This window comes from Lagopus muta, chromosome 9, assembly GCF_023343835.1.
Source record: "Lagopus muta isolate bLagMut1 chromosome 9, bLagMut1 primary, whole genome shotgun sequence".
Lineage (NCBI taxonomy): Eukaryota > Metazoa > Chordata > Aves > Galliformes > Phasianidae > Lagopus > Lagopus muta.
This window is the reverse complement of record NC_064441.1, coordinates 20,219,571-20,243,915: the sequence shown is the minus strand read 5'-3', so window position 1 is coordinate 20,243,915 and position 24,345 is coordinate 20,219,571. Positions and strand designations below refer to the sequence as shown.

The following is a 24,345-nucleotide window of genomic DNA, read 5'->3' as shown; positions in this document are numbered from 1 at the left end:
CCCAGGACCCCACGTCGTAGCATTGGGATGCTCCCATCCGTGTCCCTCTGGCTCTCCCACGCTCCGGCTGTCTCCAGCAGGTGGAAGCCCAGCATCTCTTTTCACCCCCTTGTAACCATCCTGCAGCCTCAGGCAGGCTGTGGATGGGCGCCACTCCATCCTGACAAAGGGAAGGTCCCAGCTCAACTCAATACGTGCTGCCCAGAAGCTGCTGTTTTGGATAGCGTTCATATATCTGGTATCCCCACCATGTTTTCTTATAGACCTGCTGGAACCTTGTGAATTCAATTCAAGCGAGAAAGGCTATTTTTTTTTTTCCCTGCTGGACACTAAGAAGATGGCAGATGCAGGGACAACTGTCAGGGCTGGGAAAGGAAGCCTGAAATCGGAGCTGGAAAATCTCGTGGCAAAATTGGTGCGATGGGGATGGAGTCTGTGATGGAGTGAGAGAGGGGAGGGGAAGAGAAAACAGAGATGGCTGCTAGATAGACAAAGCCACCACACAGCTTCTAGTGTTTTCTTTACAGGGAGAGGAACATGGGGAGGATCAGAAATACCTCATTAAGCCCAAGCTCTGTTTTGCCCCTGGTGAGATGCAGCGAGGAGCTGAACTTTTACAGTTCCCAGCAGCGTAGCTGTTGCTTTGGTCTGTATACATATGAAGCTTGGGTTAATCCTGAACAGCCTGCTGGCTGCCTGCAACTCCTTCTTGTTCAGTTGAGCACGCTGCTGGCTCAGTGCAGGCACTGCTATCTCCTCAGGCAGGAGCAGCCCCAGTTTTTTTCCTCAAACTGAGCATCCTCCTGCAGCTCAGCACTCACAGCCCCACAGGACTCCTGACATGCTCCATGTGCTACTCACACAGGGTCACCGTTGGGTTTTGTTGATTTTGAAGGGGATAAACATTGTGAAAAGATACCCAAAAGATTTCTGCGGAATCTGGAAGCTGTGGGCTCCAGAAAAATGGCTTTATTTTCCGATGCGCTGGCAATAGAAAATACTCTGAAATATTATTTTCCTTCCAGATTCCTTCTCACCTCTACCAGTAGTCCTAAACTGTCAAAATATTTTCTCCTTAGCGAGTTCTGCCAACGGTGTGAAGGAATCAGTCCAAGAGTGAAACACGCAAGATGAACAGAAGGCTTTTACCTATTGCAAAAGATGTTTGAGAATCAGAGATAAAATGAGGTAAAGAAATAAAGAGGGCCTTGCCTTTCTTCTCAGCATAAGAGGTAACATTTTTGTTGCCTGAAGCTAAGCTCCCCTCGTTCCTTCTCCCCATCACTTCACTTAGCTGGCTGTTTCCCTCTGAGACAGTTCATCTGAGCAGCTGTTGTCACTCACTGGGCTGGCTTTTCCCTCAGCCAAAAGGCAGTGATTTTGAGTAACAATCTTAGCACAAATGGCACTGTTTAAACAATGTGTATTGGAAAATATATGGAGGTGGGCACTGGCAATGTCCTGTGGTTATCTGGGTTTTGTATAGCAAACTCTAACACAAAACACAGTTTTATTTCTTGGGACATAAAACCTCCGTGATCACAAACGTCCCATCCCGAGTTTTGAAATGCAAGAACAACTCCAGACAGTGAAAAGTACATTTTTATCACGTGTAGAAAACATTTAAGAACAGAATTGGCACCAACTAAAGAATAAGTTAACAGAAGATATAATTTTACATGAAGTCCCCTGGATTCATTAGTTTCCCGTGGGAGGGACGTTTTCATGGAGATACTGCAGAGACAAATCTGTCCACTTCATTTCTTGCTCTTTCACAGACTCCGTTGTACCTCCATTGTCTTGCTCTGGTTCAGGGAGCTCATTCTGAGAATGACAAAAAAGGGTACAAAGCATTCTGTGCATAACAAGCTTCCTAAAAGGAGCAGGTGACGAAGACTTCATATGAATAAATACAAAAATCCACAAATGAGACCAGAGGGGGCATCTGAACAATACATATCATACATACTGATTCAGTTAAAATATTACTAAGCCCAGTGAGGAACAATGTTCTTTTCATATGATTATGATGCTTCATCTGAAAGGTAAATTGGCTTTCCAGGGCCCTGGGGCCTTGCTATGTACTCAGACTGCACACGCAGTGAAGGAGAATATATAGAAAATGCAAAATAAGTAAATAATAGCATGGTGCAATTATTCCACTGCTTGTTTGGATTGTGTTTCTTTGTCGCTGCCCAGAATACAGATATTGCATTTACTGTAGCTGTATTGAGACAGCTGGCTTTGTAACAAATCCCTTTCTTATGGCAAGGTGAGAAATCCTTCCTCTTCCTACACGTGGAACTCTGGTGTGGCCGTGCTGTAACAACAGGAGATGTCAGAAACCCCCACCAAGTGCAACACCAGGCTGCTCAGCATGCAGGGAGGAGGAAGGAGAGTTTAAATGTGATTTCATTTTACTTCCTTACGTTATTTGTTCCCTGTGCTGCTGCATCGGTGCAGTCACAAAGTGTGTTATTCCAGAAGACACGGGGCAAGAACTCTGAGTCTGGATCTCCAGAAATCTCAGTATGAGCCACATAAAATCCCTTCAGAGAAAAGCAAATGACTTTGGGCCATGCCAGCTGATGGAGGTCTCTGCAGTGAGCACTGATCAGATGCTCAGGATAGGCTCTCACGTTACAGCCATTCTGATAGCTCCTTCACAGAGCTTCTGATCAAATCTCCTTGAATTTGTGCTGGTTCTCCATATGATCAGAGCCAGTCCCATCCCCGGGGATCTGCATATCCACAACTACACCTTTGTTTTTACTGTCAATTGATGAGGCTTCCTGCTTTGAGGCTGCCATAATGTTTCTCAACCTGGACACAGGGTGATGGCAAATATCAGCAAAGAAGCGGTTTGTGATATATAGCCTGCCTCAAAAACGCATTATCCTAAGCAAAGGAGGGGTTGGGTACTCCTCCCTGAGAACTACAGTTCTGCAAAGCCTTTCCCTCTTGGCAGGAATTGCTGTGTATTATCAATTTTGGAGGAGAGTAGCTGCTCCTCGCCTCCTCTGCTGAGAAGGTCCCAAGCTGCACTTCTTCCAAGAGTGATGACACACTGTGATGTAAGGACTAAAGCCCAAGTGATGTCACTGGCAATTTGGAAGTGTCTCTTTGCTGGCAGAAACCATCAGCTTATCAGATGCCATGATTTTGGCATGACTACTTCGTTGGTGCTAGCCAAATTACGCCTGTGCTAACAGACAAGGGGAGGATCTTCTCATACATCCGTATCCATGGAGAGCTCCCAAATGGCTGAGGTGGGGCCTAGCAGTGGTACAGCTGTGCAATGGTAGGATGGTTTGGTTGTGGTTGGATTTGATGATCTTTAAGGTCTTTTCCAAGCTGAGAAATTCAATGATTCTATGGCTGCCATGTCTCCTCATGGCGAAGGGTTCACAGGCAGGGAATCCTACCTGCAGAGAGCAGTGTGTTTACTGCTGTCCTTGAAGTGGCAACTGCAAAGATGCATTTGGAAAAGTGATTAGGAAGACAAATATGCCAACTAGATCCTGGGCTGCATTAAAAAGGGGTGGCCAGCAGGGAGAGGGAGGTGATTGTCCCCCTCTACTCAGCTCTTGTGAGGCCCCATCTGCAGTACTGTGTCCAGGCCTGGGGCCCCAGTACAGGAATCACAGAATCACAGAATGTCCAGGGTTGGAAGGGACCTCAAGGATCATGAATCTCCAACTCCCCTGCCTCATGCAGGGCCACCAACCTCCCTATTTAATACTAGACTAGGCTGCTCAGGGTCCCATCCAACCTGGCCTTGAGCACCTCCAGGGATGGATGAGGCATCCACAGCCTCTCTGGGCAGCTGTTCCAGCACCTCACCACTCTCTCTGTAAAGAATTTTCCCCTGGCATCCAACATAAATCTTCCCTCCCTCAACTTAAAACCATTTCCCCTTGTCCTGCTGTTATCTACCCTTTCAAAGAGTTGATTCCCCTCCTGTTTGTAGGCTCCCGTTAGGTACTGCAGGCTGCAATGAGGTCACCCCGCAGCCTTCTTCTCTCCAGGCTGAACAAGCCCAACTCCCTCAGCCTGTCTTCATAGGGGAGGTGCTCCAGCCCCCTGATCATCTTCGTGGCTCTCCTCTGGACCCTCTCCAACAGCTCCCTGTCCTTCTTGTACTGGGGGCTCCAGACCTGGATGCAGTACTGCAGATGGGGCCTCACAAGAGCTGAGTAGAGGGGGACAATCACCTCCCTGCCCCTGCTGGCCACCCCTCTTCTAATGGAGCCCAGGCTACCATTTGCTTTCCAAGCACACTACTGGCTCATGAAGGACGTGGAGCTCTTGGAGGGGTCCAGAGGAGGGCACTGAGATGAGCAGAGGGCTGGAGCAGCTCCCTATGAGGAAAGGTTGAGGGAACTGGGCTTGTTGAGCTTGGAGAAGAGAAGGCTGCAGGGAGACCTCATTGTGGCCTTCCAGTACTTGAATGGAGAATAAGAACAGGAGGGGGAACGGCTGTTTGTGAGGATGGTTAGTGATAGAACAAGGGAGAATGGTTTTAAACTGAGACAGGGGAGGTTGAGGTTGGATATTAGGAGGAAGTTTTTCAGCCAGAGGATGGTGAGGCACTGGCACAGGTTGCCCAAGGAGGCCGTGGATGCCCCATCCCTGCAAGCATCCAAGGCCAGGCTGGATGTGGCTCTGGGCAGCCTGGGCTGCTGGACCCCGCACACAGCAGGGGGTTGGAACTGGATGCGCACTGAGGTCCTTTTCAACCCAGGCCATTCTGTGATTCTGTGACCCCAGCAGCTTCGGGACAGCCCAGCCGTTATGTGCTGGGAGCACTCGTACCGCCACGCACCTACCAGCGGGATGGCCACGTCCTCGTACGGCAGTTTGTCCTCCCGCCACGCGTCATCGATCAGGTCCAGGATGCGGCCGTCCCTCTGCACCTCGCTGTCCATCCTCTCCCTCCGAGGCAGCTCCGTACCCCTCCCAACCCCCCGGCTCGCGGGGACGCGCGGCGCTTCGGGCGGCCCAACGCTCTCGGAGCGGCCAGCAGCGCTCCGCCCCATCCCGCCGCGGTGTTCCGGCGCCCGCCGCCACCGTCATCACCGGCCGCCGCCGTGCCCTCCCCGCCCCGGTCGGCAGCGCTCTGCGAACGGGCGCGGTGCCCCCGGTGTGCGCGGTGCCCCCGGCGCAGAGCCTTCTTGTAGCAACCAAGCATTTGTCTGCCCCGTCACTTCGTGCCTCTGCCCGCTTCTCGTGGCGTTGTGCGTTTTCCCCACCTTTCCCCTCCCGCTGCCCGCGGATGCGGTGGTGACCGCTGCTTTGCGTGCTTTCCCCGCTGCTGAACCCACCGGCGCTGGGGGATGGAGGCTCTGCTGGCGGGAATGCAGAGGAATGGCCAGGGGAGGTACGTATGCACGAGTGCGTGCCAGTCCTTTACAACGCTCTCCCTGTAGGGCTTCCTTCTTACGCTCTACGCGAGCCACCCTTCTGCCAAGCTTCCTGGTGTCAGTGGGGCCCTTGGTGTTCATCTGGTACCTCCTGCAGGCAGGCGGTGCAGCACGCAGTGGCCGCAGCATCGTGGCTGCTTCGGCACTTTGCAGCGATCCCTCGCCGCCTTGCAGCCTGTAGTGTCAGTATCTCCGTGTTTCGCCTCTCTAAAAACATTACCCGTTTATTTTCCCCCTCTTGCCTTGTAGCATCAGGAATGACGCTAAGTAGCAGTGTGAATAAATACTATTCTTAAGAGCCCAGTGAGGTTAATGAGACGTGTTTGTATTGAGAGCGCCTGGTTGCTTCCTGCTTGTGCTGGAGCTGCAGACACCCATTTGTCCCTGAGGCACCCTTAGGTGAAGGCCTCTGGACTTGGAGCTCCCAGAGAGAGGCTGCAGTGCCAGTAATGGAATAACAATGCTTTATTTATACACAAAACCAAAGACACTGACACCATTTTCATCGTTATCTTTGAGAATGTGACTCAGTGCTGCATCTTCTACAGCTAACTGGCTGCATAAATGCAGTCTAGACATAGCTGTGTATCAGCAGATGCTGAGAAGGAAATGTTCTTGCTGTGCATAATAGCTGCTAATTTTTGGTTAACTCGCAGGCCAGGGTGAACTTTCAATTTAACTGATTTTGGCTGCTGTAAGAGCTACTTCTTTCCCTATAGAAAAACTGTCAGCTTGTGAAGTCTGCGTATGCTCTGGGGGAGCAGAGAAATTTCAATCCCTTAACCTATTGATTTCCACTCCTTTCCAGAGCCTTCCATTTGACAGTCAAATTAAAGGGGTGAAGATCATCATGGAGTTCACAGCCCTCCAGGGCTGTATCTTGCAAGCCTTAATATTGTCCCTAGCTTAGCACTTGTGAAGTTTTACAGGAGTTGGTTGAATTGGCTTCAATAATTACTGCACCAAATTAGAAGCTGCAGCATCGCGAGGGAGCGTGCTCTCCCCAATGGATCAAGGATGTTTTATTCTTCATTATCATGTTGTCATCCAACCCCTTCCACTTAGGGGTTTGTCTGCATTTGTGATACACCTTTGTTTTCGGGAGCTGGGAGGTTTCTCTGATGACTGAAAGTGGGTATAAAATGCACGTGCCTGGAGAGCAATTAGGGGCAATGCAAAAGATGGGCAGAACGTGTTGTGGTTTACTTAGGTAATGCAAGGCAAAGGGACCAGTGGTCATGGGGGCTTGCTGTGACATTAGAAGACAAAACACACTACATGTGAAAGCATGGGGGCCATTTCTTCTGACTGTGGTTTCCAAAGCATGCCCCGTTGGTCACTGCCAAGTTTAGGTCTCTGCCCGGTGATGTTCCACACCAATCACTGGCATCACTGGTGTGGGGATGCAGGACCTCTGTGCTCCTCTTTGTGACCTGAAGCTTGCTCCCTTCCGCAGTGGGTTCCTGACGTCCTGCGAAGCTGAGTTGCAGGAGCTGATGAAGCAGATTGACATCATGGTGGCTCACAAGAAGGCGGAATGGGAGGGACAGACCCAGGCGCTGGAGGCTTGCTTGGGTGTTCGAGAGCAGGAACTTTCCTCTGCCAGGGCTGCGCTGGAGGAAAAGCATAAAGAGGTACAGAAGGGCTGCATGTGAACTTCAGAGTTTGCTGACTATTTCATCAGTTTTGAGTTAATTTTTTTTTGCTGTTTCATAGAATCATAGAATGGGCTGGGTTGAAAAGGCCCACAATGATCATCAGTTCCAACCCCCTGCTATGTGCAGGGTCACCAACCAGCAGCCCAGGCTGCCCAGAGCCACATCCAGGCTGGCCTTGAATGCCTGCAGGGATGGGGCATCCACAGCCTCCTTGGGCAACCTGTTCCAGTGCCTCACCACCCTGTGTGAAAAATATCCTCCTCTTTGTGTTTGCTTAAATGTCAAGCCGAAGCAAAGAGTTAAGATCAGCAAATAGCTGTGCTAAGAAAGGCAGGAGCCTCCCGTGGTACGTTTTACCACCAGAAGTGAGTACTGATTTCAAAATTGTGCATTATGGTTAAAAGCACTGCTGCAGTATATTCATACTCTTGGTTTATTCATATGAATTTTCACTGATGATTTCTTCTGACTTTACTGTGCTGCCTGTTTATTGGCTCACTGTGTTCTGGACCTGCAGTTAGAAAGGTGACTACTTACTCTGGGTTGTGGATGGGAAAAGGGTGAGGGGAAAAAAGAAGGGGAATGAGAGGATTTGGATCAAAAGAAGGGAAGTCTTTCCCAAGAATTTCAAAGCACTGTTTCTTTCTTTGTCCATGCGTTATTTGGAATCTCTGCTTCATCTAACTGTGGTAAGAGAATGACATGGCCATCTCTTCTCCTGGTAGGTAGTTTGAAATCATAATGGATGTTTATAATAAACATTTTGATGAAAATGACAAAGAAAAGCAACCTCTTGGCGCAAGGCAAAAGTGTCAGCTTCATCTCAACAAGTGGAAAGAGGCACTGGTTGAAAACATGAGGCCAGAACTGAGGCAGTTCTCATCCCAGCCAACCAGAGATATGGACATAAGCTAAATTTGTTTCAAAAGGACTGGCCCCATCTTGGGAAACTGGGACCTATTAACATTCATTTACCACTTCCACTGCTGTGTATACTTATGAAATGAAGACTAATCCCTCTATTTTACAGCCAATGAAATCTGTCTGTGTTCTGTTCATCTGCTTTTTAATTCTTGGTTCAGGTTGGTAAGTTACGGCAGCAGCTGGAAGACATGGAAACAGCCAAACAGGACTTGGTTAGGGAATACGAGCAGCAGCTGAAGAAGTTTCAAGAGGAGGTGAGTTTCAAAAAGGGAAGGTTGGTTTTTAGATCCCAGTTGATACGTGATCAGGTAGGTGAAATGCTTGGCATCGTTGCCGTTGCTTAAGTGTCATGGTTTTAAAGCTTCCCATTCTTTTGGTGCTTGTGTTCTTATGGAAGAGAGCACTGAGCACAAAGTGATGTTTTTGTGCTTTGCTGGCCCTATTTTTGGCACGTCAGGGGAACGTGGTGACGAAGAAATCTGCAGGAATAAGAATATGTTCTAAGGTTGCAGTTTTCATACGTTAGACATCTGCAGAGGTTTAGTGCAAAAACTTCCTCTGTTTGCCAAGCGTAGTCACCACAGTGCTTGTATGGAAGTTGCTATGGGTACAGGCAGCAGCAGTTTGCTCCTTCAGCACTTCCTTAAATTAAAATGGGTGGTGGTGGAACCGGCCTTGATTCTATGGAGAAACTGAGATCAGATCGGAATGCAGCCTCGTCATCATTTTGCTTCCACTGAGTCTGATTTTGTTTGAAGGGGCCTCTGTTCTCTCAAAGCGAATCAGCCTTAAAAACCAAAACAACCTAAGAATGCTCGGAGAATAATTTGAAAGAAGTGATGTCAGAGCTTCCATCTCGACAAGCTCTGTTCCTCAAGGTGGTACACGCACTGTGTCCTGCAGGTGGAACAGCAGCATTCCATGTTGGTGCCTTCATTCTGCCTGTCTCCGCTTGCTTGTCAGAAGCAGTGAGTTAAGAGGCATGAGCAGCCAGCAGAGCACTGACCTTTTCTCCCTGGAGAGTTCAGCTTGGTTCATGCTCACTGTAAGCCATAACTTAAATTAATTTGGTAGCCTCAGCTTTGGTGACAGAAGGCATCTGTCCTCATTTACAACACCTTCCTGCTCAGTGTGATTAACAGGAGATGTTCCCACTGAAATAGTGGATAGGCTGCAGAGCAAGGCTAAGGTGCTTTGGCCAGATCAGCCTAAATTGCAATGGCTAGAATATAGTGTGTGTCTTGTGGTTAAAATTGCTGTGCACTTGTGTTTTACCCATGAAGTATTCATGTAGATGGCATTAAGCTGCACTATTCCTTAGTCTGTTGTTAGTACTAATTGAGGAAATTGTTTCTATCTCAGTTTACCACCATTACCAGTAAAATTACAGGTACAGTGTCCACCTGTCTGAGATTGCTGAAAGAATAAACCAGTGCTTGTGATCTCCTGACTCGTTTGGCAAAACACGTTCTGTCCATTCCCAATGAATGTGCTTAAGCACCTTGCTGACTCAGGACCCTGGAGAACCTTTCCTGACCACTGTGTGGTCATGAGGTCTTGATTGAGATGTCAGTTCTCCATCGGTTCCCAAATTGGGGATGATGTCTTCTGAGGTTCATAGTGACCGTTTGGAAACTTAGCTTGTTTAAATAGTTGAGCTGGGGAGCTCAACAGATGGAGAAATATGTGGAAGTTGCAAGTGATGGTTTGCACAGAGGGTCATTTAAGTGTTGGTTGTTTTTTCCTCATTTGTGCTTCTGATAAGAGTTTAGCATTCTAGCAGTAGGTGTAGGAGTGTTATTTTCTGTTGGCATTTTCCACTTATTGTGAAATACGTCGTGTATCTAAGGAGAGGATGACAGATGAAATAGTGTTGATATTATGTATAATGACAATTCTCAAATCTTCCTTCTCCTGCCGAGTGGGAGAGTTCCAGTTCTCACCTGAGCTTCACTTTAACCTCAAAGAATGTAGAACTGCCCCTGTGTTTGGCACCAGGAGATGGACCTCAGGTTCTGCTGCTGCTACAGAGACTTGGAGCCACCTGTAGAGAGAGGAGATGCCACGTTAACAGCTACATATAGACCTCCATCTTATCAGTATTTCAGTCATGCTCCCATTGTGATAAGACAGAGGTCTAATTGGAGCTGCTGATGTCATGACTTAAGCGTGGCATCCTGCTCCTCTTCTACAACTCAGCGTATTTTGTGATCCTATCAGTATAATAGGCTCATTATACAAATAGAAATCTTCATTTGCAAGCTGTGTGGCCTTGATTGGGGGAATTGTTTGCGTGAAGCTATTTTGTTTGCCTTCCTTCAGTGTGCTGTTTAATTCCTGCCCGCTGGCCTTGAACAAAGTTGCCCTTTTCACTGAATTCTTGCAGTTGGCTAGGCTGAGGAGAAGCTATGAGAAGCTGCAGAAGAAACAGCTGAGAGATGCTAGAGAAGAGGCCAACAAGAGGCAAGGGGACGACCAGTTTGAAATGAGCCGACTGAGCAGGAAGCTGGAGGTAGGAGATGGGGAAGCAGCTGCTAATTGGTTCATATGTGTGAGCTGACTTTTGGGCTTCACTATTTTGGGTGACTCTATTCAGACAACTAGGAAGTGCACTGTGAATCCTGGTCCAGAGGTACTCTTCACCTACTCTCTTGGTGAAGCTCTCCTCAATTGCTTGTGTCATAAAGAGTATTTCCTGCACTGGAGCCTCTAAGTACACAGGGTAAACTATTCTGCAGTTCTTATTCTTCAGTTTTGAGTAAAAGGAAGAAAGTGCTGGAAGAGCAATTAATTGTGTGAGTGGAATGAATTCCCGTGTGGTGAGGCTGTCATCTCACTTCTTGGAGGGAGGAGGAGCTAGAAACAAAACTTCTTCTCAGCCATGTCTTGTCCTTTAATCTCCCTGCTGTGCTGGGCTTCACCAGGCTCCGTTTTTCTTCAGTGTACCTCTAGACAAGGCTAACAGAGGCATGGGTAAGATGTAGCATCCACTTGCTGGAGCTGAGGATAGCATTGGAGCTCTGCAGTTAATGGTTGCCAGTGATTCCAGTGATGGCCTGTTTTGCAAAGTCAGTCTGTGTTGCTAAACCTCTGACAGCAAACCCAAGTGACGAGCTGTGAGCCTTTTAGCACTTAACGTCTGTAAACAGCCATAATTGACACTGATATTTTAAGTTGGGAGGGAGGGAAGCGCAGCACTGAGCACAGTGTGAGAGGGGTTTTGTGCTGCTGAGACGGTGCATCAGATGGCTGGTTAATGGTTTCCCTGCTGCGAGGGAAGGTGTGTGAGGATGTGGAAGGGAGGGAGAGCAAACATGGGTACGAGCTGGGAGGGGGCAACCTTGTCAGCTGTGTGGATGTGCTGCTCTAAGCCATCCCTGCTGTCCTTGCAGGAGTTCCGTCAAAAATCACTTGACTGGGAGAAGCAGCGTTTGCTCTACCAGCAGCAGGTGGCATCACTGGAAGCACAGAGGAAGGCTTTGGCTGAGCAGTCTGAGCTCATTCAGGTACGGTTAATATGTGCTGAAAGTTTCTGTTCTGTTTGTGCAGCAGGTGGGAGGGCAGGGAGGGGGGAAGAGACTAATGAAATCTCTCAGGCTCGAATCCAGTTTAGGTTGCCATTGAAATGACTTTTAATGTCCCAATGGAATAAGCTTTACGTGTCTAAGTGCTGTGTGGAAAAAAGATCTGGAGGCTGTCAACAGAAGTTAGGTAAACCTCTTGCTGCTCTCACTCCCCCACTCCAATTAGCAGAGAAGACCGTAGGATGGAGCTTTCCCTGAGAGCCAGAGACCACAGCATATGATGTTTGAAAGCAGCTGCTCCATCAGGTTGTTTAGTTTGAAGCTGTTTACCTGCCAGTAGCTAAAAATGTACCTTCTGTGTCCAGCTCAGAGCACGGGGTTGAAAAACAGCCTTCCCCGATGGCAAATACTTCCACAAAGTGCAGAATTAACAGCATTTTTCAGTCCTGTTCCTTTCCTTTCTTTTTTATCTCCTGGAGATAAGGAATAGTGGGGCTGCCGTCCCTGAAAAGCTGGTCGTTGGGTGAGTTAGTGGTGCTGCAGCAGAGCCAGGTGAACTGACTGAGAGCACAGCTGTGCCATCACACTGCCACAATCACAGCAGGCACTGATAAGAACCTCTTGCTGGGGGCTTCACACTTAATGGGCTGCTGAGCTGCTCTTGAGTGGGAGCTCCTGCGAGGAGGACGTGTGTGATGGCAGGGCTGAAGCTGGGCTCTGACAGGGGCTTTGTGAGAGGCTGACACCAGCAGATCTACAATGCAGAGTCACTGAGCAGAAGGTCTTGCTGCTCTGCTGTCTTTGTGTCGTTGATAGCTCAATTGTCTGAGAGCAGATGTGTCCTTGGGAGTGTGGGCTGCTATCGTGGAGCACGGAGGAACCGACTGCTTAGCAGAAGAGCAGAAATTTGGGGTGGTTTTTCCTTAGCAGTGTAGGTAAGTTAGGTGCATGGTCCCTATGAGCAGACTGCCTGAGCCCTCTATTTCTTTGAGAATCCCAGTGTGAAAATACTCCATTCTTCTCTGGGATGTTTCAGTGCATTTTTGTATGTCTGGCTGCTTTCTGGCATGAGGTCAAGCTGAGATCTGTGACCACAGAGCACTTCCCATCTTTCACCTGGCTTTCCTCACACCTGTCATTGCTGCCTGTGGCAGTGGCAGGTAGGGCTGAGCTCCTCCATGCAATTCACACAGTCCTCCAAGTCCACGGGGTAACCTTGATTTCTGTGCTGTCCTGTGCCTGGAAAGGAGGGCTTGCTGAAGTGTCTCCTTAATGCAGAAATAAACGCTCAGGTCGTGTGCCACGGCGTCTCGTTGGGCTGTGTGCTGAACTCTTGCCCCTTCTTGATTACATTTTCTGTCATGACTATTCAAATAATGAAAAGGCTGTAATCCAAATTATACCACAGCCTTCTAAAGGCGGTGCTCCTGCAGTCTGCTCAGCTGTGAAGCATTGTATGTCAGACAAGGGGCGATTCTGAAGCCAGCAGGAGTTGCTGCTCTTAGGTATGGGGAGGAAAGGACCACTCCAATATTTTGTTTCAGCCTTTAGAAATTATAAGGTACTGTACAAAAAGGGAATAGGTAAAGGGAATAATTCTCAGAGCTGGCTTATTACGTTTCCCCAGTCAGCTCTGTGGAAAGAAATGCCATGAAATAAAGCATTGTGCTTGTAAATAATACTGCATGCATTGTTTGCTAGTCAGGCATTCCTTATAACTATGATTTTTTTTTTGTCTGCCATTAAAACAATGAAACATTCAAAGTGAGCATTGAAGCGAGCTGTCAGAAGGATGTATTTTATTGCATAAAGCAAAGCATAATTAGTGGTTGCACCCAGTTCAGGGTTTCATCTGCTTGGTGGGGCTTTTTTCCTCCCTGTGCACCAGGAATTGCTTTCTGACCTGGTGTGGAGGTAATGACTGGGTCATCTTGTGCGTCGTCTCCAGGGAGACCTCATTGTGGCCTTCCAATACTTGAAGAGAGTGTATAAACAAGAGGGGGAGCAGCTGTTTATGAGGGTGGTTAGTGATAGGACAAGGGGGAATGGTGTTAAACTGAGACAGGGGAGGTTTAGGTTGGAGATTAGGAGGAAGTTTTTTCACACAGAGGGTGTTGAGGCACTGGAACAGGTTGCCCAAGGAGGCTGTGGATGCCCCCATCCCTGCAGGCATTCAAGGCCAGGCTGGATGTGGCTCTGGGCAGCTTGGGCTGCTGGTTGGTGACCTGCACACAGCAGGGGGCTGGAAGTAGATGATCACTGTGGTCCTTTTCAACCCAGGCCATTCCATGATATTAGCAAACCTTCTGTGCTGGTGCAGCCTTAGGTTAATGGGCAGAAAACAACAAGCAGTTTGTCCTTAGCTCATGGTTGAACAGCCTGGGTGATTTGTGATCCTCTTTTCAGAGACCCTCTTTGAACCCCTTTTGGAATCAGAGGGGCCCCTTGGGTTTTTTGTTCTATCTACCTTCAGAAGCTTTCCCTGCCTCGTGGCCCTGGAGCACTGCTTCCCTAACTCCCTGGAGGGCAGACAGTCAGGCTTCCTGTGAAAGTGTGACTTGTTGCTCCAAGAAACAGACACCATTTCTGCACAGAGGTTTGGTGTGCTGTAATATCTATAATTTTGCCTTAATACCTTTGTACAAATATGAAATGCAAGCCACTTGCTGTTAGCAGAGTCAGCTTGCCAGTCGAAAGCAGATTCTGGAGTCGATGGAGCTGGCGAGCCGATCAGAAATCCAGCACTTAACCAGCAAGCTGGAGAGAGCCAACGATGCTGTCTGTGCCAACGAGCTGGAGGTGGAGAGGCTTAACATGAGGGTGGATGATCTGACTGAAAACAATCGCATGATTCTGGAAGACCAGCAGAGAGTTGAAGAAGAACTGAGGCAATCCAAGAAAATGCTCGAGGTCAGTGAAGGAATTGTTGAGAAGCTGAATGTAAAGCAGTGAGCCTTTGTAGAGTTCCTGATTCACCTCAAAGATGCCTCTGTAGCCATGTGGTGCTCTGCAGTGCTTGCAAGGGTTCCTTAAAAATCTGTCAGCATCTCATAACAACAAACCAATCTACAACAAACCCTGCAGCAGCCATTTCTTCCTCCTGTGCAGGTGTTACAGGATGAGAAGATGGAGCTCAGAGCCACCTTGCAATCTCAGGAGGATTTCATTGACAGCTCCAAGCTGCACCAGGAGCAATTGCAAAAAGAGCTGGCCAGGGTGACTGAAACTCTTCACACAAAGGAAATCCTCATCAGGTAGCACTCATGCTTTTGCTCTCATGTCCAAATGTATATTTCAGGTTCTCCCACTGAGGACAGAAGCAGCGTTTTCATAGAGTTGGATCTGTATTGCTTGATGCCCAGCATAGTGCACTGATGCTTTTCACAAGTGCTGTGCTTCCTCACAGCATTTGGTAAATTGCATTGCTCTTGAAATCTACTGACTCTCAGTGAAGTGTTTAGAAAGAATTAGCTTTCTACCCCATGAGGTTCCTGGGGGCAGCATGGTGATATTAAGCATGGTTTCTGGTTTATTTTGTGTGCAGGCCTTTTGTCCATTTCACCCAAGTGCTGGGGCACTTTCAGGACTTGACACTGAGCTTAGGAATGTCTGTGAAAGTTCTCACTGAATGAATGATGAAACATTAGGGCCTGGGTGAGGTGACCTCATAGGTGAGAAAATCACCTCGCTTTCACCTTTTGCACTGGCAGTATGCAGAGTGCAGAGAGTTCCAGTGGCTGTGTCAACACCTGGTGCTGTGTGCTCCCCAACAGTTGCATCACTGCTTGCAAGTGTTTGCTGGGTGGCTGCTAACGGCCCCAAAACTGTCTGCTTCAGGGAGACCAACATCGAAACACAGTGCACATCATGTACTCACAGTGCACGCCGGTGTTCCTGAGTGTTAGGCTTTGTGGACTTTTCAGGTAATTCAATGGAAATTGAATCAGGCATAATGTTTTTGTATTGAATTTAGATTTCCTGTTTCTGCTTAGGGCCTTGGAGGAACGCTTGCAGGAGAAGCAGTTGTCTTCTCCAGGGCTGGAGCATGTACTCCTGCAGCTGGATGTTGCCCAGGAGAAGGAGCAGCAGTTGCAGGCAGAGGTGACTCACCTGGAGGACAGGTAGCAGTCTGCTCGCTTCCCCCAGCTCTGCAATGAAACCTGGATAACAATGTAATGCCCAATGTTTTGTATTCATCAGGTTCAGCAGTCTCTCTGATTTATTTTTTTTTGGTAGGCTTATTTAAAATATCAAAGGGCGAAAGAAATCAAATGCTATTCATTTTGGAGTTTAATAGTGAGACTGTTTTGCTAATTGGCTGGCTGCTTTTCACTGCATGCTGTGGGTGTTTTCAGGGTTTTGGCTTGCTTAGGCTTAGCACCTTCATTTGTAATAGGTTATGGATTCTTTGTCAGGCAGCTTGTAAGAACCTGATCTAAACCCGTGAAATAAGAATTAGAAGCGAGTTTTCCTCTTTGAGTTGGTGGTTTTCAGGCAGATGTTTGCATGGGAAGCTGGTAATCTCATTATGACAAAGAAACATATGAGAAACCACTGTATCTATTAAATCAGCATCCCCATCCCTTTTAAAAGGATTTTGGTACACAAGCCCAAAGGATTGCGAGGGAATGTCTGGGTTAGAGTCCAGTTTCAGTTATGACATGAGAGACTGCTTGGGAGATCAAAGTTTCTCCCGACCGTGTTCTCCTTCTTGGGGTATTCTAACCTGTAGTTTTACATTTGGCACCCAGCCTGGTGTCTTCAAATGCAAGGTGTGTACAACTGAGCGAAGAGCTGGCTGAGAGTATCAAAGAGCTGCAGTCAATGGAAGAGCACCGTACCGAGTCAAAGGCGGAGATTAAAAAGGTAATATCACTTTGTTCCTGGAGAGTGGGAAAGGCACTCGTGGAGTCAGCAGTTCCCCGTGAGCATCGTGCGCCTCAAAGAGGCTGCAGCGCTCTGTTAGCAAAGCGTGGATGGGAGCCAAGGCCAGGGGTGATGTGGAGGCAGGGACGTGGGGAGGGTAGGGAACAGATCTGGGGAGATGGAGAGGTTTCACAAGTTTTCGTGCACGGCTGTGCAGGTTGCTTTGTGTAAGCTGGATGTTCTCAAACTGATGCTGGAGGGGCAACTGTGCAAAGTCAGGCCCGGATTACTGAGCTTAAGCCTTCTGCAGGCTCTGGACTAGAAGAGGAGCAGGGAAGAAATATGTTCCGCTGTAACACATCCCATCCTACTTGAGCTATGGCTTCAGATTATCTTCTTGTTTGTGTGTGAATTGAGGAGCTGGGACTTGAGCAAAACCTTGGTTTTGTGGAAGTCTTTCATCCCTTGTTCTGAATGTGCAGAGGTGCAGATCCTGCCTGAGATGTGTGCTTGGCTGTGCATTGGAACATTCACCCAATTGATTAATCTTCTACAAGCCTTGAAGAGCAAAGAGATTTGTTACAGTTGTTCTGTTCTATCTGCTTGGGAGGCATTGAGGTGGCATGGACATGTAGAATATTAGGGAAGAAATTACACTGTGTTGTCATTCTGTTACAGCACTGAATAAACATTTGGTGTTCCTACCAGAGTGGTGTATGCAATTTAGGTCTAGTATCTCAAAAGGGATTTAATAAAACAAGAGGTGGAAAAAGATGACCAGAAGGATGGTGTGGTTCTTATACAAGGAGCCAAATGGAATAGGACTTACCAAACTGGAAAAGAGATAAATGAGATTGAATGTACTAAAAATAAAGCCATGCCTATCATGTGGAACATAAATAGAGAATGATTATTCTCTCATAATACGGGGACTAGTGGTCATCAAATGGAGTTAGGAAAACAAAGAGGTGTATTTTTACCCTGTGCATAGCTAGCTTGTGGACGTTTGCCAAGGGCAGCTTTAGTTGCTACAAGCTACTATTGAATCAAAAGCATTTGGACAAATTCAAATAAGAAAGGTCAAGCCAAGGCTATTTAAAGATATCATCTCTGCCTTAGGAAGGCAGCATGGCAGACTGCTCCTTTGTGTTATGAAAGTGTTACTGCACATCCCCATGGAAGGTCCTGGGCCTTTGGTTGCGGAATGGTTGGCTCAGGGGACTGCGATTTCATTGACTGGGGGGCCGCTCAGTCTTCCACAGCGTGCAGCCTTGTTTGTGGTATGGAAAGGGACTGGGATGAAGTGGCTCTCAGTCAGGAAGGACATGCATGTGCAAAGGGGTTTTTGCATAGAGCTTTTTGCTTTCCGCCGCTTCGATTCTATGTCACCGTGCCCAACGCTTTCCCTGTTTTGCTGAAACATCTTTTAAATCTTCCTCCAGCTGAAAGAGCAGCTCTCTCAGGCTGAACAAATTCACAGAGGTGAGCTGGAAGGGATGAGAAAGGAGATCTCGAGGTTGACACAGGAGTTACACCAGAGGGACATCACCATTGCCTCTGCAGGCGGCTCCACGTCAGACCTAGAACAGCGGCTGAGGATGGAGATTGAAAGAGCAGAGAGGAAAGCAGTGGAGCACAGGGTAAAAGCAGCCATAGGCTTGTGTGCTGTCTCCTCAAGGAATCTGAGGGCTTGTAATGCTGCCCTGCTGTGTTCATAATTCCTTTCTGTCTGCAGCCTTTAAGCAAAGACGTTGAGAGCCTTCTGGTGAGATCTTCTGTGTGGTGGTGGATCTGTCTTTTCAAACCTGTGACAGGCAGCCCTACTGAGTTCTTTGAAATTGCTCACATTACATAGGTCTGGATGATGGCATCTTTGGAAGCTAAATGAATGAGCGTGCACAGTTACTTGCTTGGTACTCCCTGTACTGGTGCAGGAATACTGGCTGAAAGTGTGCTTTTTACTTGAATGGAGGGTGGGAAATGTGCACATGATGTTCTTTTTCTGAGCTGTTGTTTGCCTCTGTGTTTCTTTAGGTGATTCTAGTGCAGCTGGAGACCTTAAAGCTGGAGAACCGTCACCTCTCGGAGATGCTGGAAAAGGTGGAGCTGGGTGTGCTGGAGGTACACGTGGGGTGGAAAGCATTGTGGTTCCCCAACCTGGGAGCAGTCGTTCTCTTGGCCCAGACCTCTCACTGTGCACTTTCGGTGCACTTCTGTTTCGTGCCTGTCTACCTCAAGAATTCAATTCTGAATCTCTGGTGTCCTTCTGAGCTACAGGCTGTAACCACTCAGGACCTCATAATTTCTGGGATGAGAGTGTGTCCCTTGCCCTCCTGCTGGGAGGCCTTTTGCTAAAGGGATAGAAGTAAGGCAACGATACCCAATTGGCCTAGGAAGGAGAAGGTGGGGAGCAAGCTGTTCACAGAGAGAGTGGTTATTTCTCAGCAGCAGCTAAACCAGTGGGGTATGTGTTCCCCCACACCCCTAGGAAGTACCTGGTACAGCTTGCTGTTCTTCTGTCTGGGTTGCTGCTCAGGCTGAGGCAATTTGTTGGGGTGTCACCTGAGTGTTCCCAGCCTAGGCTGACAGTTTCCATCATAACAAAGTGAGAGAACCCTGGAAATACAGCTGGGAGAGTACTCAAGGCCATGTATCTGCCTCTGGCCTTGGATAATGGGTGAGAACTACATCTGAGTAACTCATATTTTCATGACTTTTTAAAAGCATCAGCCAGCAACGATAGGGATTTCCTTTCCTAGGCAGATGAACATATTGTCTCAGTGCAGACACAATAAGGCCTTTATAATTGATTAGCTCTTATGAAAGCTGTGAAAATTTTGCCAGTCAAAAATGGGATTATAGAATATGCTTTAAAGAATCACTTGCCAGACTTTGCTCTGGATTTGTCTATGATATCTTGCAAAAGCTACGTTCTACATCAGCCCTTCTCTGTTAGGGAAAAGATGCCACCCTGAGAGCACTCAGTGAAGATTATGTCTTGGAATTAAACAAATTAAAATCAGAGAACCAGCAGCTGAAGAAGGATCTATCAGAGGCCAGGGAGAAATTGGATCTCACGACCCAGGTCTGTCAGAGTCAGCCTGAGGGCACTGCTCAGTGGTTGCAAAGTGAAGAGCATGAGCCCAGGGATGTGCAGAGCAGGTGAGTGTTGCATCACCCAAAGATGCTGTTTCCTTACCGTGAAGGAGAACAGAAGGAATGGAGGTGTGTGGGATCTTAATGATATGCTTTATGAAGAGTATCTTCCTCCAGCACGTAGTATACAGGGAAGAACAAAAAGGACTGTTTTGGAATCTGCCTTTATGCTTGAAGTAGTGCAGTAGCATTTAGTCCCAGCTGTTTTGCATTCTGCAAAGCCAGCTAGTATTTGATTGCCTGTGTTGTAGATAGAAAAGCAGTATGTGCTGGTTTCAGTGCTGTTTGGCACAGTTGACTGTGCTCTTCTCCTTTCTAGGATGTGTGCATATGGGAGTTTTTGGTATCTGCAGTAGCAGGAGAGTGAGGGAATTCCCTGGTGACTGGATGTGCATCAGGGGGTTCTATGGAAATGAGAGAGAGCTCTGGCAATCCAAACTGCCTATCAGTAAACTCTGTGTTAAGTGTTACTGCTGTCCAAGTTCTTGCTGAAATTCAGCTGTTAAGAGGCAAACTGTCGATCAGTTGAGTTTTCACACCTGCCTTGTAGGACAACTCAGGAATCACAGCATAAACAGGATGAACAAACAGAGAAAATACATCACAAGCCTGACGAGACTACTCAGCATCATCAGAGATGGAAGATCCAGCCTTTACCTGCTGAAATGGGAGCTGTGATCCCTGAAGCTGCTGAGCTACCCACCCAGATCAGCAGGAAGATCTGCGTGGAGTCACCCACCCCTGCTCCAGGTGCCTTCCATGGCACAGATTCTTTGGTCCTTGTGCTGGATGATGGCAAAGAATTTCCAGATGGAGCATCCAAGCAGTCAAATCACGAACAAGAATCTGTACCTTTGGTAAGCAGTTCTATAGAAGCATTTTGCCATTCAACTGCTGGCAATGCAACTGAGTTCTGCTATGGCAAAAGGAGACAGATCTGTCTGTGTGGTGTGTGGCTCTGCAAGTGTATGTCAAACCTAAAACAGGGAGGAGAAAGCACTGCTAGATGGGTAAGACGTGGACAAGGGGAGTCATGTAATTATTGGTCAGAACTCTCTAGGGAGAGGTTTTGTTTGTTACAATCACTGAGCAAGTTCCAGAATCTCATGATTCTCCCTGTAGTAGTGCTGTATATCAGTGTGCACCACGGCCTGCTTCGTTGCTTCAGAATTCTGCTTGAGCTTTTGGTTTGGGACCAGATTGCAGTGAATTTGGTCCCTCTGAATGTGACTGCAGTAGTCAGCATGTTGCATTTTGCACCTTTTATGTCGGCTGGTAAGAGAACTTGGAAGAAGTGCTTCATTGCACAAGCAGAGGTTGTTATTTTCCCAGTCAATGATCTTTCTAACAGGAAGCAGTATTTGCACCTTCTCCATCCTCTTAATGCAGCTCAGCTGCTGAAGCATTTGTGCACCATACAGGAAACCTGGGCTTGATCACTTCTTGCCTGAGGTATTTAAGACCATGTATCTCAATGCCTGCTGTGATTACCAGCCTGCAGACTGACTGGAACAGAGAAGAGTTGGGGGGAGGTAGCAGTGGGACACCAGGACTGATTGTATGCTGGAATTTGTCAAAGCAGGGCTGTGGTATGGGAAGGGCTGAAGCCTGAGTACTGGTCCTTGCTCCAGATGTGTGGCCATGAGCAGTCTGTAGAGATTTCTTCCCCTCTGGCTGTGTACTGTAAGCTGTGACAACAGCTATTTTTAATTTATGGGGAACCCAAAGTAGAGTCTGTGAGGCTCATGCATGGGTAAGAGGAGGCTTGTTGAGTCTGTAGGTCTTGTTGAGACCAAAAATAGGTCTTAATTGTTTCAAGGCTGAAATTGATGGTGGGTATGCTCAGAAAATAAATGTTAGGAGCTGAGAGAATTGTAAATTCTGAACTGAAGCTCTTCAGGTTGCAGAATAAGGATTGAAGTGCAAACAGCTCCACTTCAGACGTTGAGGAGCCCTAGGGGTTGATACTTAGTAGAAGGGAACGTGTTGCGTTTTGCTCAGTATGGTCTGAAAGGGAGAAAGAAAGTTTCTGAGGAAGCACAAATGTTTCTGCTGGTGATAACTGGGACTCCCTGCTGGTGGTCAGGCACCTGTGTCTTTAAATCAGTTCCTTTAACCTCAAGAGGGGAGGCTTTGTGAGGCAAGGGAGGCTGGCTTGTTATTTGCAGCCTTTTTTCTGTTTCTCTTTGTTCCTGCTTGTTGATAGAAGGCCAGAAAGCCATGGGACTCCAGGGCTGGGGAATAACCAGTTACATTGTCTTGCTGGGACACCCAGGCAAGTTTTCTGTAATGGGAAGCAGCCCTGTTGTAATTCACCTGCCTGCCCCGATGCAGGAAGCTTCTCTTCAACCCTTTATTTGAGCTTAGCTTACAGTGTTATTTTTGTGTAAGTTCAGAAGTTGTGGGTAAGTGATATGAGTAGCAGGAACAATCATTGACTGTGAAGGAAAGAATCTAGAATAGTTCATTGCTAGCTGAATGGAAGTGGAGTTTGGTGAGCTGCCATGGGAGTTTGGCTGTGCTTCCCTTTGGGATCGCAGTAGAAAGTCATTAATACAGAACAAAAGGAAGCAGAGACTCCTGGTGCTCGCCCAGTCTGGCAGTTCCTTCTCTTCTCGGGAAGCCCTGTTGTGAGGTGATGCTGCATAGGGTGATTTTTATGAAGACAAGGAGCAAAATGCAGACTTCAGTGAGTCAGAGTTGGTGCTGGAAGGGTGAGCGGGCCCTTCTGGGTTTGTAGTGCCACAGAATGGCCCGGGTTGGAAGGGACCTCAAGCATCGCGAATCTCTAACTCTCCTGCCACAGGCACCAACCTCCCCATTTATTGCTAGACCAGGCTGCCCAGGGCCCCATCCAACCTGGCCTTGAACACCTCTGGGGAGGGGGCAGAGAGTTTTGTGCCCGCCTCTAGAATTGTTCTGTGACAGCATAAACCCTCTTGTTATCTTCAGTGGAGACAGAAGTGAAAGTCCAGTTTCTAAAGGTAAGCAGCCAGTTCCTAACAATGCTTCTCCTGGGGTCACGGTTTCCCCCCATGAAAAGCAACAGATGGGAAGGCTGTTTCTGTTCCACTCCAGCTCCCAGTGCTTTAGTGTGGGGAGCAACTGAGATGGAGGAGTTAGCAATGATACCAGTCAGAATCTTAAGTGATTACATAGAAGTGATGCAGGCCCTTAGAGGGGGCTGTTTAGTTAGAGGGCTGTTTAGTTAGCTGGTCGGCAGTGTTTCTGATTGGAAGCTGAAATAACAAAATACCCGCTGTCCCTTTCTCACTTCAGTGCCCCCTGCCTACATCTTCGGTTGGCTCAGTAGCTGCCCGATACCTGGAAGAGGAAGAACTGAGATCCCAGCACATCCTGGAATGCCTGGATGCTCACATAGAGGAACTGAAAAAAGAGAGTGAAAAGATAGTGAGACACTTTGGACACCAGGAATGACATTTCCTCAAGTGCACTCAGTTGGAGCACTGCTTTCCTTGCATGGCTTCAAACTGCAGCAGAGGGAGGTACCTGCAAAGCAATTGCTGTTGGAGCTGAGTCAGCAGGCTGGATGCTGGGAAGAACATGTGCAGGAATGCCCTGCATCAGATCAGAAAGGAAATGTGCCCCCACCACATGTTGGTCAGCTTCCAAGGGCTAGAAGGCTGTGGGAGAGATACATGTTTGTGCACCCACCTGCAAAGACTTCATGTTGTTTTTAAAAGCGAAGCATTTGCTAAATCTAATGTGAAGTATTTTATGTGTTTTTGATACATGTAAAAGCGTTGAAATAAAGCAAAGTGGAAAAACATTCCTTTTCTTCTTCCTGCGAATTTACATAGTAAAGGTTTTGGCTCATCTTGCATTCTCATTGGGAACTTTGATGAACAATTTAGACAGTTTTTCCATCCTTTCCCTCAAGTCATGTTCTTCAAGAAGCAAGAAATAGAATTCCTCTTCCTTTGGGCCACCCGCATTTTCCCCAGTTATTTTTCCCTTACTGGAATTTATTATTATTATTTCCTGGTTCATCTTCTGCTCTTTGCTGTTTGTATGATATCTGGCTTCTTTATCTTGCTCGTGTGCTGCTTGAAGTGCTGCAAGATAACTGAAAAGTGAATAGCTGTATTCTGATTTTGGTTGCAGCTTCTGCAAAAGAAAGAACAGTGGTTGGAAGTGACAATGAAATTGAATGGGAGAGGAGCACAGAAGTGAGTGAGATCCATCTGTCCAGCAGAGGTAATTGCAGCTGCCATGGGCTGCTATCAGCCTGTTGCAATCCAGGCTGTGCCTTGGACACTTTCCAGTCAGGTTGAATTGCAGCACTGGAATACATCTAAGATCTGTTCCTTGAGTCCTTGCTCAACAAATTGAGTGAGAGAACTTGTTTGCTGTGGAGTTGCCTTTCTTCCAGAGAGGTGTACTGCAACTCTTCCCATAGCTGAGCCTTTACAACCTCTGCATGGACAAATGTAGGCACAGAAGCATCCCTCGCTTTCCAGTTCTTTTCCATTGGGTTTGGCAGGTGTGTTCAGCAAGGTGATGCCTGCAGGCGGGCTGCAGCCTTCCTGACATGCCAAAACTGGGCCAGTGCCTTGCTGGGCAGTTCTGCATTCCAGAATTGGAAACTTCTGAATCAACATGTCCTTTTATTTTGCCTTTCTTCTGCAGTTCTTTGAACAAAGATGAAACCTTCAGATCCATCCTGAGTTCTCTCTGTGCCATTTACACAGTGAGTCATTTGCCTGCCCGCGTGGTCGTGTGTTTTACAAACAGCTTTGGCCTGAGTTTGTGCTCAGAGCTGCCCACAGGTTG

At 47.6% G+C, this 24,345-nt stretch overlaps 2 protein-coding genes across 5 annotated transcripts; one reads left to right on the top strand and one right to left on the bottom strand.

Annotated features, from left to right (window-relative positions):
- Nucleotides 1-1,584: 1,584 nt before the first annotated feature.
- ANAPC13 (anaphase promoting complex subunit 13) lies at nt 1,585-5,055 on the bottom strand. The gene is made up of 2 exons (XM_048954791.1): nt 4,830-5,055; nt 1,585-1,824 (listed from the first exon to the last, which is right to left on the bottom strand). Exons 1-2 carry the CDS (start codon nt 5,037-5,039, stop codon nt 1,699-1,701), a joined length of 336 nt encoding a protein of 111 aa, XP_048810748.1. The 5' UTR covers nt 5,040-5,055; the 3' UTR covers nt 1,585-1,698.
- A 47-nt stretch (nt 5,056-5,102) lies between these two features.
- Nucleotides 5,103-23,341, top strand: CEP63 (centrosomal protein 63). Of its 4 annotated transcripts, none has more exons than XM_048954781.1 (14): nt 5,103-5,380; nt 6,880-7,057; nt 8,164-8,259; nt 10,392-10,517; nt 11,398-11,511; nt 14,206-14,439; nt 14,638-14,783; nt 15,522-15,650; nt 16,281-16,395; nt 17,838-18,035; nt 18,430-18,516; nt 19,352-19,557; nt 20,102-20,408; nt 22,831-23,341. In XM_048954781.1, the coding sequence occupies exons 1-14, from the start codon at nt 5,337-5,339 to the stop codon at nt 22,987-22,989; spliced, it is 2,139 nt and encodes a 712-aa protein (XP_048810738.1). In that variant the 5' UTR covers nt 5,103-5,336; the 3' UTR covers nt 22,990-23,341. The 4 variants fall into 4 exon arrangements, with proteins under 4 accessions (XP_048810738.1, XP_048810739.1, XP_048810737.1 ...); XM_048954782.1 differs by having other exon boundaries at nt 14,203-14,439; nt 18,430-18,495; XM_048954780.1 differs by having other exon boundaries at nt 14,203-14,439.
- Nucleotides 23,342-24,345: the final 1,004 nt, after the last annotated feature.

What these genes read in the sequence shown, in the direction of transcription:
- ANAPC13 (XM_048954791.1), bottom strand. Translation starts at nt 5,039, where the DNA reads ATGGGGCGGAGCGCTGCTGGCCGCTCCGAGAGCGTTGGGCCGCCCGAA. An exon ending in AGGACGTGGCCATCCCGCTG is followed by an intron (nt 1,825 to 4,829) that starts GTAGGTGCGTGG and finishes TGTCATTCTCAG; the next exon opens with AATGAGCTCCCTGAACCAGA.
- CEP63 (XM_048954780.1), top strand. Translation starts at nt 5,337, where the DNA reads ATGGAGGCTCTGCTGGCGGGAATGCAGAGGAATGGCCAGGGGAG. An exon ending in CAAAGGCGGAGATTAAAAAG is followed by an intron (nt 16,396 to 17,837) that starts GTAATATCACTT and finishes ATCTTCCTCCAG; the next exon opens with CTGAAAGAGCAGCTCTCTCA. An exon ending in TGGAGCTGGGTGTGCTGGAG is followed by an intron (nt 18,517 to 19,351) that starts GTACACGTGGGG and finishes CTTCTCTGTTAG; the next exon opens with GGAAAAGATGCCACCCTGAG.